Source organism: Ornithodoros turicata, chromosome 6 (genome assembly GCF_037126465.1).
Source record: "Ornithodoros turicata isolate Travis chromosome 6, ASM3712646v1, whole genome shotgun sequence".
Lineage (NCBI taxonomy): Eukaryota > Metazoa > Arthropoda > Arachnida > Ixodida > Argasidae > Ornithodoros > Ornithodoros turicata.
This window is the reverse complement of record NC_088206.1, coordinates 67,766,079-67,779,327: the sequence shown is the minus strand read 5'-3', so window position 1 is coordinate 67,779,327 and position 13,249 is coordinate 67,766,079. Positions and strand designations below refer to the sequence as shown.

The 13,249-nt window shown below is 48.9% G+C and overlaps 1 protein-coding gene and 1 long non-coding RNA gene across 7 annotated transcripts; one reads left to right on the top strand and one right to left on the bottom strand.

The window, feature by feature from the left end:
• The first annotated feature begins 5,076 nt into the window (after nucleotides 1–5,076).
• On the top strand, nucleotides 5,077–8,458 carry LOC135397146 (uncharacterized). Of its 4 annotated transcripts, XR_010423603.1 has the most exons (4): nucleotides 5,077–5,166; nucleotides 5,973–7,277; nucleotides 7,619–7,830; nucleotides 8,162–8,458. It is a non-coding gene; the product is annotated as an uncharacterized LOC135397146 (long non-coding RNA). The 4 variants fall into 4 exon arrangements; XR_010423604.1 differs by lacking the exon at nucleotides 7,619–7,830 and having other exon boundaries at nucleotides 5,973–6,014; XR_010423602.1 differs by lacking the exon at nucleotides 5,077–5,166 and having other exon boundaries at nucleotides 5,173–7,277; nucleotides 7,668–7,830.
• Nucleotides 6,646–12,158, bottom strand: LOC135397145 (BTB/POZ domain-containing protein 6-A-like). 3 transcript variants are annotated; one of them, XM_064628510.1, is made up of 4 exons: nucleotides 11,827–12,158; nucleotides 9,437–9,587; nucleotides 7,643–7,911; nucleotides 6,646–7,365 (listed from the first exon to the last, which is right to left on the bottom strand). In XM_064628510.1, the coding sequence occupies exons 2-4, from the start codon at nucleotides 9,452–9,454 to the stop codon at nucleotides 6,780–6,782; spliced, it is 873 nt and encodes a 290-aa protein (XP_064484580.1). In that variant the 5' UTR covers nucleotides 9,455–9,587; nucleotides 11,827–12,158; the 3' UTR covers nucleotides 6,646–6,779. The 3 variants fall into 3 exon arrangements, with proteins under 3 accessions (XP_064484580.1, XP_064484581.1, XP_064484582.1); XM_064628511.1 differs by having other exon boundaries at nucleotides 11,831–12,158; XM_064628512.1 differs by lacking the exon at nucleotides 11,827–12,158 and adding an exon at nucleotides 10,773–11,307.
• Nucleotides 12,159–13,249: the final 1,091 nt, after the last annotated feature.

The following is a 13,249-nucleotide window of genomic DNA, read 5'->3' as shown; positions in this document are numbered from 1 at the left end:
TAGCACCCCAGCTTGATGGAGGTAGAAACTCAGCGGGAGGGCAAGGCACCGGAGACTTCGGTTCGGCGAGAGGTGCAGGGGTTCGGGTTCCAGGAGAAGGATAGGTGTTCATACCCAGGGCGGGGTGAGTGCTGTCGAAAGAGGGTGACATAGCGTCTAAAGCGCGACGAACGACGTCGGCGATTAGCGGAAGAATATTGATCAGCGGGCCAGCCAGGGCCATCTTCGTCAAGGCGTCGACAGCCGCATTGAACGAGAGACCACGATGGCCAGGGACCCAAGTAATGACAAGGTGAGAGATATGACGAGGAATATGCGACAGCAATGCATGAAACCACGCGTTGGTGTGACTATCTAAGCCCGATACTACCGATGAAGAGTTAGATAGCACAAGGACCTTACTGAAGCACGTGGGGACTCTCCGCAACGCCAATAACATCGCCAGGAACACTCTCTCGTACACGGGCGTGTAGTCCGGAAGGCGAACAGAGAAGTGAGAGTCGATTTGGGAAATAACGACACCCACAGCAGCTCGTTCGCCTGACATAGACGCGACGGTTGCAATGACCAGATGGTCAGTGAACCGTGAGAGGTGATCTGTTAACTCCGCCTGCAGATCCCACGCAAGGTGGCGTGTTTAGCACCGGGGCCAAAGATATCGAGGACCTGAATGGAGGCGGGTGTGGGCGGGAGCACTGGTGCAACTATGTCCACAAGGGAAACGTTCAGAGGGGCTAGAAGAGATTCAGCAAAGAGAAGCTGCGGGATATTAGACTTCCGCCACCGCCTACGCAGCCAAGATCTCATATCTCTCAGAGACTCGTTATGCCTATGGATGTAAGAGGACGCTGTAATAGCGAGAGGAGAGTGTTCACGGTTAGAAGGCGAAAGCGGGTCTTCAGCGGCAGACCGTGGGCGGGATTCAAGATACAGCGCATCGTTAGCCGTAAACTTCGGAAGGTCCAAGCACCGTCGAAGAGCTTTCTTCTAGATGACAAAGAGCTTCGTGAGACGATAGTCGGGGAGATGGGAGAAAATGGCACATCCGTACTCAAGGATGGGACGCAGGTAGTACTTGTAGACAAGCAGCAAGGCAGCCCTGCGCATCCCGACGTTGGCGCTGGAGCACCGTTGAATGCAGTCTAAAGCGACACTTGCTTTTTTCCTGATGTACTGGATGTGGTGACCCCAGGATAAGTGATCATCATACCATACCTCTAGATACTTCAGGGCGTGTGACTGGCAAATACGTGTATTTCCGATCAGTAACTCGACGCTTGGTGGCGGCTCCCGGGGAACCGAAAGGGCACATTTCTGGGTCTTCAGAGAGAGGTGTATATCCCGCGTCCATCCAATTAAGGTGTCGAGGTACCGTTGCAATTTATCGTACAACATCTGCAGAGATGGAGCAGAAGCAAAGAAGGCGACGTCGTCGGCGTAAGTGATGGTCACGATGTTCGGGTCCAGAGGAAGGGAGCTCATTAGGATATTGAATAAGAGCGGGGACAGGAAGGACCCTTGCGGCACCCCTCGGTATAGGAGCTGGGACGTGGAGACGAGATGACGGTCAGAGCAGTAGAATGACCTCCCGAACAGAAACTGCCCAATCCAGGACAGAATATACGCTGGCGGAGTGATAGCAGCGAGTCTCTACAGCAGGATGCGATGTTCAACGCTGTCGTATGCCTGGGCGACGTCCAAAGTAACAAGTGCACAGACCTCACCCATCTCTTAAGCGCGGCGGGTCTGGCTCTCAAGTTTAAGGTGAGCCATCCAAACGGAGCAGCGCGACAGGAAGCCGATTTGACTGGAGTTATAAACGCCGGCGGACTCCACGAAATCAGACAGCTTGCGATGTATGACCCGCTCTACGGTCTCGCAGAGGACTGACGTCAACGCTCTAGGCCATAGGTTGTCGTTCGCCAAACCCTTCGAAGCCATCTCTTTTAGCAGGATGATTCTCGCCACTTTTCGGGTAGAAGGAAGCCAGGACGACGCTAGAGAAGTGTTGACGATGTCGTGCAGGACGCGAGGGTGAGAAGACCAGGAGGTGTCTGATCATCCTAGATGTGATGGCGTCCGGGCCAGGGGCCGTCGCAGGTATAGGGCGCAGACAACGCATTCCAACTCTTCCCGTGTGACAGCGACGAAATCAGAGTGCGGTGTCCCCTGTGGAGGCAGCGTGAGTGGAAGAGGCACAGCGTTCTGGGATCGAGCAGCAGGTCCTACAGCGAGGCCTTCGAGGCGTAACTCGTGCGTCCGCGTCAGGTAGGGTATAGCAAGCTCGGAAGCAGGGGGAGAAGTTTGGCGGCGGATTGATGCAATATGACGATAGAGGGCTTTCCGGTGCCTAGAATGCGACAGGAAAGAGTTGCGCTCACTGTGGTGCACGTGTCTGGCAGCAGAGACCGCTCTTTCGAACGTGGCTTTTGGAACGCTTTCAATTTGCATGGCAGGTGTTGCAAAGTATACCTGCTTCCACAGGCCGCTTTACGGCGCCGGTAACCCCGGGAGCAAGCGGCGTTCCACCAGGGAGCGCGATCCGATAACGATCGCTTTTGTATCTGAAAGGATGACTGCTCGATTGACTTGGAGAGAGCATCCACCGCGCCGCTGCCAGCGTGAAGCAAGGAGGCGAGCTTCTTCCTACATAGAACAAAGTTAGTGCGCGTTACAACAGAGAGATGTGATGCTGCAAAAGGCACCCCGAAGATGATAGGGAGGTGGTCACTAGACGTAGTGAAGTCTACAGTCTTCCATGACGACGGCCGTGCATGAGGGGAGTGCAGCGTGAGGTCGAGGACGGACCTGGAAACACCACGTAAGAAAGTGGCTGAGCCATCATTGGCAACTGAGAGATTGTGGCTGCATATCCAACTCCACAGCGCGTTCCCATGGGCATCAATCTTGTTCCCCCACGCGACGTGGTGCGAATTGAAGTCACCCGCTACGATGTACTTTCCAGATACCTTAGAGACCAACGTAGTAAACGTTGAAGCTGATTGAAAACCCGTAGGGCAATACACATTTATAAGGGTAAAGGGCCGGTTTCCTGCCAGAGTAACTTGCACCGCTAACACCTCGCACACCGATGACATGACCTGGAACAATACATGAGACGAATGCACTAATCTGGCAGAGATTAGAGATAACAAGCCACCACCTCTCCCGGCGGACCTCTCCATACGATATGCATGAAAGCCTGAAAGCGAGAATGATCTGTATGGAGCTAGCCAGGTTTCTTGCAACAAGATGATATCAGGGGAAAAGAAGGAAACTAATGTACGTAAGTCGGGCAAAGCAGATTGGACCGAATAGCAATTCCGTTGGATGACACGAAGGTTATTCATCGACAAGGATAGACTCGGCAACGGCCGCTGCAAGGACTTCAGTTGCTGCACTGGGTTTCTTCTTGTTTCCACAGGTATTATTCCACAGTTGGTCACTCGTCCACGTGAAGAAGAAGTTTCAAATTTTCCTCATGCCTCACGTACCGAACCGTTGGGACATTCCTGTGAGCCACCTCCTCTTGGCACCAGGGCTCGGAACCGTTATTTTTTGGGGGTTCGGTTCCAGTTCTGGTTCAAGGTTATTGGTTCGGTTTGGGTTCGGGTTCAGCGCAACCAAAATAACGGTTTGAACCGATATTAATCGGTTCGAACCGGTTTATACGTGCGCTGTGGTATTCAGTGTTCCACACGTAAGAGGTTATATCAGGTTCCGGCGATGGCTCGCTCCTTCCTTCCTTCCTTCCCTCCTCATACTCCATCCCCTCTACACTTCATAAATACAAAGAACCATGTAGTTCACAGCAGATCATCCTTTACTGTACGGAAAAGTGCTAGGAAATTGCGTACAGCATACCATTGAACTCCATTGCAAAAAAGGCTATCGCTATTTTCTAAAGAAAAAGAAGAGGCGAAAGCAGTCACGGTGGTAGATAGGAGTATCCCAGAGTCCCAAGCGCAGGCCTCTTGAGTTTCCTTCCTCCATGCTCTGGAGCAAGCGCAAACCTCTTTCCCGTGAAAAAATGGCTAGGAAGCAAGCGAGCTGGTGAAGATGATGCATAATGTAAAACCCCGAGACTAGGGAACACGAAAGGACAGACACAAACACGAAGTCTCAAGACTTCGTGTTTGTGTCTGTCCTTTAGTGTTCCCTAGTCTCGGGGTTTTACATTATGCATCTCTTTCCCGTGTTCGCCAGACGTCTGCGTTGCTTGTGGATGTCACTGTGAACTACTAAAATTTACGTCGCCTTCACACTGCGGCGCTGAATGAAAGGAAGCAGCCGAGGCAACAATGCAAAGTGTAGCTGTCGTGTAGCACGTCTTTTTTTTTTTTTTACACCTCGAGTCACAAAAATGTACAGGGATGTCGTGAACCCTTCCGAGGTGAGGCTGTAGGACGTGCGTGGACTTCTTGGTTTATCAATTTGTCCGCTCTATGAATTCGGCAAGATTCCGAGCTATGCAGGGAGCTAGTATGCGGCAGTCGAGTGGGAAGGTATAGGCGCTTTTACTGTCGGGTGAACCGGTTACCGCATCATTTTTTTTTTTTTTTTGTTCAGTTCCGGTTCGCTCAAGGGGAGAGAAAAAATGTTTACGATTTGGTTCGGGTTCAGTTCGGTAAAAAATAACATTTTTTTTACGGTTTTCGGTTACGGCTCAGTTCCGGTTTCGACCCCCTGCTTGGCACTCACTCACTCATTCCCGTGAGCCACTTTTTGAAGAGGAGGAAGGTGGTGGTGGTGGTGGAGGTGGAGGTGGTGATGGTGAAAGGGCTTGCCGTTGTCGGCCTCACGTATGTGGGCAACGTCACGACTGAAGCCCTGGGGAAATGTGCGTCCTGGGCCGACTTCTAGGGGAACTGTGCCGACATATGTCTGAAAGCGTCTGAGGAAAACCCAGGAAAAACCCCAGACAGCACAGCCGGCACCGGCATTCGAACCCGGGTACCACCCAGAAGAGGAGGAAGAACGTCCCCGCCCAAGCAAGGATCTCTCGCCCCTTTTGTCCTGGCCAATCTCCCTTAGTGGCTCACGGCCATTATCTCATTGGTAGAAGAAGAAGAAGAAGAAGTAGTCACCTCCGCAGTCAGTCAGTCAGTCAGTCCATAGCTATGGTCAGTCATTCGCGGCCACATGTGAGCTTCCAACCATTGTTAGGTGAGAACGTATATTGATCATATACTTGCTGTGATTTACTTGTTCAGGATTTGTAGTCTCGTTGTCAGTAAAAGCCCTGTACTAAATACCTATAGGTATGCCCTGTATGTTATGTGGTCCGTAACTTCTCCTTTCACAACTGTATTAGTGCAAGTGCTTCGTATCTGGAATCGGCTTACCTTTGACTCTGGTGTCCATCTGCGTGCATTTAAATAGCGCAAAGCCAAGCAACATCGAACGAGTAACTGAATTGCAGACCGGGCATCCAATGCTCCCCATGGTTGTACACATACCGACGTGGGCCCTCGAATTTGCGTCGAAATAATGGTTGGCAGTATTATTGTGCTTGCGTATTGCCGGTAGAAATCTGATTGAACCACGGGAGTTCAAACCATGACAATGAGGATAATGAAGCTCCCGGATTCCGTACTCACGATTGGTGCTCGCCGATTTCAGGTCCTTATTTATTATTATTATATTATTATTATATTACCGGCCACACAGAAAGGAATCCACAAGGATGGGCGAAGGTGTACGTGAAACGTCATTCCATTTCTCTGTACTATGCACGAGGCTTTGTTGCATATTTTCAGAGTCCTCGATGTCTTCAATGTCCGGGATGTCTGGGATGGATATGGGCATTTTTTTTCTCACTGATCCTTAATGGCGCATATATGGGTTAACTGTACCTGCACTTAGCTATAGTCGTGCGTGCGTTACAGCTAGAACGTAACGTGCGACCTCTTTTGGGATGAGAGTCTCGCTTATAGTTTCACTGTCACCGTCACTGTCACTCACTGTTTCAGAGTCCAGTCAGTCCCAAGGTCCGATTGGAGATACACCAGCAGGTAAACACAGTTACGGCCCGAGAATTTAACGCAGGAATTTCAAGAAGCAACGGCGACCAGATTCGGAGGTTTGAACGTTGCTGATAATTGTACACTCTTAAAAATGAACTTCACCACATAGCAGGCTCCTAACCAACCATCATCCGGAATGACAACGTTCTCGCCCCTCATTTGTTGAAAACGGGAGGCGGAGCCAATTTTGTGCCGGGCATAATGGCGAAGCAATTCACATCAGAGAGTCATAATGATCGCAGAAATTGAATTTAAAATACGCCGCAAAAAGCGACCGTGCGCAACGGTGGTGAAGAGCAGTACCAGCCTGCGATCTGCCTGGAACCTCGCGCTGACGCTATAAGGAGAACGCTCGCTGATTGGTCTAGAGAAATGTTGTCTCCTACTCCGCTGTCGTCTGCTACTCGGCTGTTCGGAGTTCTGAAAAAGCCGTTCTCCGCGCTCGGTAATGATTCGGCTGCTCCTTCTATCCCCAATTCTCCGGGAGTACTACTACCACATAGTACCTGTCTCTCATGTACTACCCTCCTTCATGAACTTCTCATCTGTGTACCATTACTTAGCTGGTCTTCACTGGTGAAAATGAGGATAGAAGACGAAATTAAACACACAAGCCTAGTTGTTCCTTCAATTTTCTTGTTCAAAGTTTAGTATGTATCAACTCTTGTGACACTATCTAGGAAATGTTACGGGAAAATCCTCTGTGGCTCTAAGATAGTGGTCCACATGGAACCTTCATGTCCTTCGAAACATCTACACACGGGGTGACGCATTTTGCGTGCAGAAAGCTGGCAGTTTCATCGATTTCGGCACGACCAGGTTTGCCAATATGCTTAATGCTTCGTCGGACGAGAATATCCGCCATGTTACCGGCCCTTCGACGAACCGTTCAGTTGTCATGGCCAAGAACCGAACCTGTTTCAAGAATGGCTCAAGAGCTGTCCGCACATCTTCACCGGTTGCACTGCTCATTGTTTTCGAACACTTAGCACGTGCCCAGGCGTACAGCGCACACATCAAATCGTCCTCTGAAACGGTAAGTGTATTCATGCGCAAGATAGTATGAACGGTGTCTTCTGATGCTTCTATGAAGGCTTCAGACTCTAGAACGTCTTTCGTCTTCTCTTTGATTATTTCTTCGATCTTGTCGTCGAATCTGTTCTCGTGAAAGAGGGCCAGGTCTTCCTTCGCTTTGCAGACGTTCTTGGGGCTGAGTTCTTTGCCGATGTAGTCGGTGCACATGGTTACGAGGTGAGACACCAAGTACTTTTCTGCGGCAAGCCTCGTCTGCAGAGCTTCTAGGATCGTTGTTACTTCTAAGCGTTCGCTGTAGAGGTACCTGAAAAGAACAACAAGTTGGTTTGGTAGGTTGAACTGCACTTGTTGTTCGGGTTCCGGTATCGACCACATTAAGTCCTGCCTTGCTGGTCTCTTTTAAAGTGTTCATTACATACTAAATCTCGCGGTATACCTATTCAGAATTCTATCTAATTTGCGTCATTGGCATCTAGGCGTGTCGCATTGTATTCTGCCGCTCAAAAACCTCAGATGGTTACGTCGCAACAACACTGAGGAGGCTTTGTATTCATAAGGTGTTGTCAGGTGTAAGAACTCACCTGAGGAAGTACTCGAATCCAACAGCATCCAAGTCAACGACGCGTACCCTACCCTGTTCTGCGAGGTCACCGTAGAACATGGCTTCGAAGGCCTCGCTGTTCATTGCCAAGATCAATTTGTGTGCTTCGAAGAACTTGGTTTCACCACTCTCGCCCTCTTCAGGACCTACTATGAACTCGACGTCCACGTACGTTCTCTTTTCCAGTAGGTTCAGAGCTCGTCTGCTAAGTGATGGCAGTGCGCCTTGTTCAACGCTGGCGTTGGTGCGCTGAAATAGAGATCCCACAGTGCTCTACTTCAAAGCAACTTCATCTTAGGCTACTTTTTTTTTTCTGTTCGGAGTAAATTTACGAAAGAATTGCGCTCGAACACCTAGCACGCAATACCACTGCCATTCTGCAAGCCGTTTCAGAGAACGAGTAAAGTAAGATGCTGATCTTGAGCTCACCTCCCGCGCTAACCAATCGGCACCTGCCTTTGACGTGACCGTCCTAACTGCTACATTTACCGTCCTACAGGATACAGGAGGAACAAGGGGATGACCCTTCTCAAAATGGCCGCCAGCGTTTCGTGCCGCTACTTTTACACGGAACGCGTAAGTAATTCAGCTCCAGACTCTCGACACCACAAGACACCACATCTGAGCACGGAGTGCATTCAGCAATCGGTCAGGAGCCAGCAAAAGTGACAGGAAATTGTTGAAGGAAACATCACGCTCAACAAGACGGCTAACGTCTGCTTCGACACAGATTGCTTTTGTGTGGTCAACAAATGTTTATGGCGAGTAATAAAGCGCTTCCCGGAAATTTTTAAATGGACTATGCAACGATTTTTTCTGGCTTTTTGTGTGACAGAAGGGGTGTTCGCGAACACAAAACGGAAGTTTTACGTTGGGCGAGCCAGCGGATATGGAATTTAAACGAAGTACAGAAGTTAGACGAAGCTGTGGCGACGCGTAACGGGGAACGACGGCAGGAATGTACTGCGGAGAAACTAAACTCTGTGCTGCTGCGTCACCGACGACGTCATCGAATGGTATGCCCATGATTAGCCGACACCCTTTTGTGCGAGCTGCGTGCAAATTCAACGTAAGGAGGCCCCAAGACAGAGCGAGAGGAGGAACACGAGAGGAAGGTGGAGGCGAGATCCACACTCTTAAAAATGAACTTCACCACATCGCACGCTCCTAGCCAACCATCATCTCGAATGATATCGTTATCTGCCCTGATTTGTTGAAGACAGGAGGCGTACGCCATTTTTGTGACTCTTATGCCGTTCATAATTGTCACAAAAAAGGCGTACGCCTCCCGTTATCAAGAAATCAGCGCAGAAAACGATACCATTTGAGATAATGGTTGGCTTGGAGCGTGCTATGCAGTGAAGTTCATTTTTAAGAGTGCAGAGGCGATTTCAACCACACGATGGCTATAAACGACGCACTTTAATTGGGAATAATTTGTGGCCTGCGGGTTTGTCGTGGGGAATAATCGTTTTGAGCAAAACGTTTGTGGAGTGTTCGGTAAATTTCATGTTCTCGTTATGGTAAAAGTAGCAAGTTCGCTGCAGCTTTTGCTATCGGCGCGAAATTCACGGCCATAATATTTATTTCGCCTGTTTTTCTTTCTTCTTCACTTTCTTTTGTTCTTCTTTCTTTCTTTCATTTTTGTTCTTTTTTCAGCTGACAGTATAATCTGGAAACGAGGAATGGCCTCCGTTGGCGAAGATCTCTTGCGCTTGCGGAGGGCTAGAGGACTCAAATGCTCAATTCATACGCCGAACAGTATATGACTTACCAGGTTGTTCTTTGACATCTCTTTTGCAAAATTCTCGAAGTATAATACAGAAGTCTGTTGCTGGCGATCTTGTGCAAGTTCACCGAAGGTGTGAACGAATGCGACAGTTAATCCACTGTGCGAGAACTTGAAACCGTGCAGGGAGCTTCACCTAATATGGCAAAAGAATTATAGAGCAAATGCATGTTGTTGTTGTTCTCGATATGGTTTTGTATCTGGACGATGAAAATACACTATTGGCCTTTTTGGGTCCAATCAGAAGGGTTCTATGGTGCAGAATGCATGTTTTGCACGTTGTGGCATATATCGCATGAAAATGCCTGAAAAGTGCATATTTTGCCGTATTTTCAGCTTACTTCTTTTTCCATCGATTGGTTGCCGGGACTGCGTCGGGTCGTCTTTCGCGAACATTCTGATCGGAATGGAATATTTTCCGCGTTTCGGTGGGTTGAGGTGTCGTGTTCAGCCCGTACCTTACCCACACATTACCGTTACGACGACGGGCGGCGTTCACATTTCAATCGGCGTGATGCAGTGCCGAACTCAAAGCCATGACGAAACAAGCATGAGCATGGGCAACACGAAAAACACGAACATTCACGTTTGTTGGTGTTCTTTGTGCTGCCTATATGTTTAGGCTTGCTTCGTCATGGGTTTCGTCCACCAGGTAGACTGCGCTTACGCTATTCTATGAAACGGTTACTCAGAAAAACGGTAACCGAAATTTTCTAAATCGGTTGGGTTCCGGTTCAGCTCCAAAATGGCGGCAGCGTTTCCGGTTCGGTACCGGCAAAAAATAACGGTTCTTTACAGTTTTCGGTTCCGGTTCGGTTTGGTTCGGTTCCGGTTCGGTTCGTGGTCTGAAGTATAGAAAGGCGAGGGCAAGGTGGCGCTTCAGGTTTACCGTGACCAGGGGGCTTAATCGCTTCATCGTCGTTACGGTCGTTACAAGCTCACGAGTGGCGGGAAATTCAAAAAGGCTTGCGGGAAAGTTAAAAAGGTGGGCACGTGACAAAACGCGTGCACGCCGCCCTTCGCGCGATACGTGAAGGCCGTGGTACACGTCACGCGCAATGTGTCACGTGCCCACCCTTTTGAATTTCCCGCCATTCGTTAGCTTGTAACGACCGTAACGACGATGAAGCGATTAAGCCCCCTGAGCCGTTTATAGAGCCTGCGCGGGCAAGCATAAGGTGCGCTAGCGCACTGGCGACTGATCCAGAATGGCGTCGGCGCCAGTGCTGGAACTTTGCTCCGCCCGCCGAGTGATGTAAAACGACTCGCTTCAAAATAGGCTCCTCCCAATGGCCAAACTCTCCCTATAAACGGCTCTGACCATGCCAGGCGGACTTTGACATCGCGACGGCTCCGCTGCGGCTGTTCCTGGGGATCCGGGGATGGTCGATGGTGTAAGTCTGCTATATGCGCAGGCGCAGTATGTCAGTCCCGATATTCCTGAGTCGTGCGAATGCAGAACAGAAGCCGCAGCGGAACTTGCGCCCTGTGAGCAGTTTTTCGCTGTTTCTTCCACTAGAATATTCCGTGGGGGTGTCGCTCCTGCGAATACACGGAATCGCGAAAGGGGGAACTATGAGAAGAAAAGCAAACATGGTGCCAGACTCCCACACGTTGGAGATGTTCGTGTTCTAAAATCTTGTGTGAAATCACAACGACTTCTCAGGGAAATGACACGACGAAGATGGGAAGAGGAAAGTTCAAAGAAGCAAAAAACTTGAAGAGACAGCCTCGGTCAGACCAGCATAGTGTGCGCCGGCGCGTCAAGTTCAAACACACATGTGTACTCAAACTCATGCTATGTCAGAGTACACTCTTAAAAATGAACTTCACCGCATAGCACGCTCCTGGCCAACCCTAATCTCGAATGATATCGTTATCTGCCCTGATTTGTTGAAAACGAGAGGCGTACGCCTTTTTGTGACACTTATGCTGTTCATAATTGTCACAGAAAAGGCGTACGGCCCCCGTTTTCAACAAATCAGGGCAGATAACGATATCATTCGAGACGATGGTTGGCTAGGAACGTGCTATGCGGTGAAGTTCATTTTTAAGAGTGTACGTCGGATAACATTTTGTCATGTACGTCTCAGACGCCTCCCTTTTGAATCGAGAACCGTAATAGCTATATAAAAAAAAAAATAGAACACGCCCTTGTCTTTTTACAATTTCTTTGACGACGTGCTTTTGTCACAAAAGAAGTTTGACACTGCTCACGTGGCATTCTGCATAGTTTCGATTTACTCCTCCCGAACTCCACACGTAGTGTAAGGGTATCGGCAGTTTACTCTGAACGACGTCGTCTGCTAATTCGCTTCACTTGTTTTCGTTGCAAACCTACTCTCTTATGGTGTCAATATATAACACGTACGTACCTACATGCACAGGAAAATTATGACAAATATCTTCTTCGATGTGTGTGACTGAGAAGAGCAGGTGTTCACAAGCTCACAATACGCAATCAGTTATGACACGTCTGATATGGGAGCCAGAGTGCCGTATGCATAACGTCTGGCAGCTATGTGAGACGGACAGCGCTCGGCAGCGGAAATGGAAGTCAGATAATAATATCAAAGGGTTCAATGTCGGAGGAAGCACGACAGTGCGAATGAAACATCGGAAGCAGACGCTCGGAAATTTAATTCGCCTGTCCTTTCTGGTTTCTGAACACTTGCGTGTCATTACATTCACATTCTAACCGTTCACTTCGTGTCTTTTGCGAGTTCCTGTAACAGCTTCATCTGCGCTTTCAGCTCTTCCATTTTAAGTCCAATGGCTCTGGTGACACCAGTGCGCTGCGTATCGTCGAGGCTGTCGAGCAATTTCTGGAAATCCCTCAAAGTTTCCTGCACGAGATCTTCGGCGTCTTTTGCATCTTCGCTGAAATAAATGGTGCCGACGGAGCTCCTCTGAAAGTAAATACAATGCTCTGCGTAAAGCAAGCTGCCTAACATAAATAGCATGAAGCTTACAGCGTCAGCCAACTGTGCCAGAGCCTCGGCGAATTTATCCGCGATGTGATCCACAGCGTGCTTGACCTCAGCATTAGTTATCCCCGACGATGTTCCTGATCGTTCAGAACACAGCGAGCGGTAAGATCCTCGTACGTTGACACAAGGCGTATCGATGTGTGCGGAATAACATGTTAACTGAGAAGCTCTAAGTGCTTGTAGCCCAACTTGCCCAGTTGCTGTAGTAAGTAAAGTAGGTTTTAAAATTGACCCAGCGATAAAGGCCGCCCTTCTCATCGCGGCACTTTGTTTACATCTGTAGTGCACTAGTTGCCCGCTAGGGAATCAGACGACGCCACTGATCAGCGGACGATGCAGACGACAGGAAATTCTTTAAAATTATAGAACGTAGAAACTGAATGCAAACAACATTCAAAATTATGTTATGCCCTCTAAATACACGCCTCAATATTTTTACGCCCACAATATCAACTCGAAATGTAATCTTACAATTTTAATGGCGCGTGAAGAGCTCTGCAGGCTCTGCATCTGTTTCTCTCGCTAACAATAAATTTTGATTTTATTTCCATCGAAGAGTTCTTTCGGACTGACGTTTGCTGACTACCAGTTAAACTAATGATAGAACGACTCGTGGAAGGCTGTTCCTTCTACTCTTAGAAATGAACTTCACCGCATAGCACGCTCCTAGCCAACCATCATCTCGAATGATATCGTTATCTGCCATGATTTGTTGAAAACGGGAGGCGTACGGCGTACGCCTTTTTTGTGACAATATCATTCGAGATGCTTAGCTAGGAGCGTGTCATATGCGCGGTGAAGTTCATTT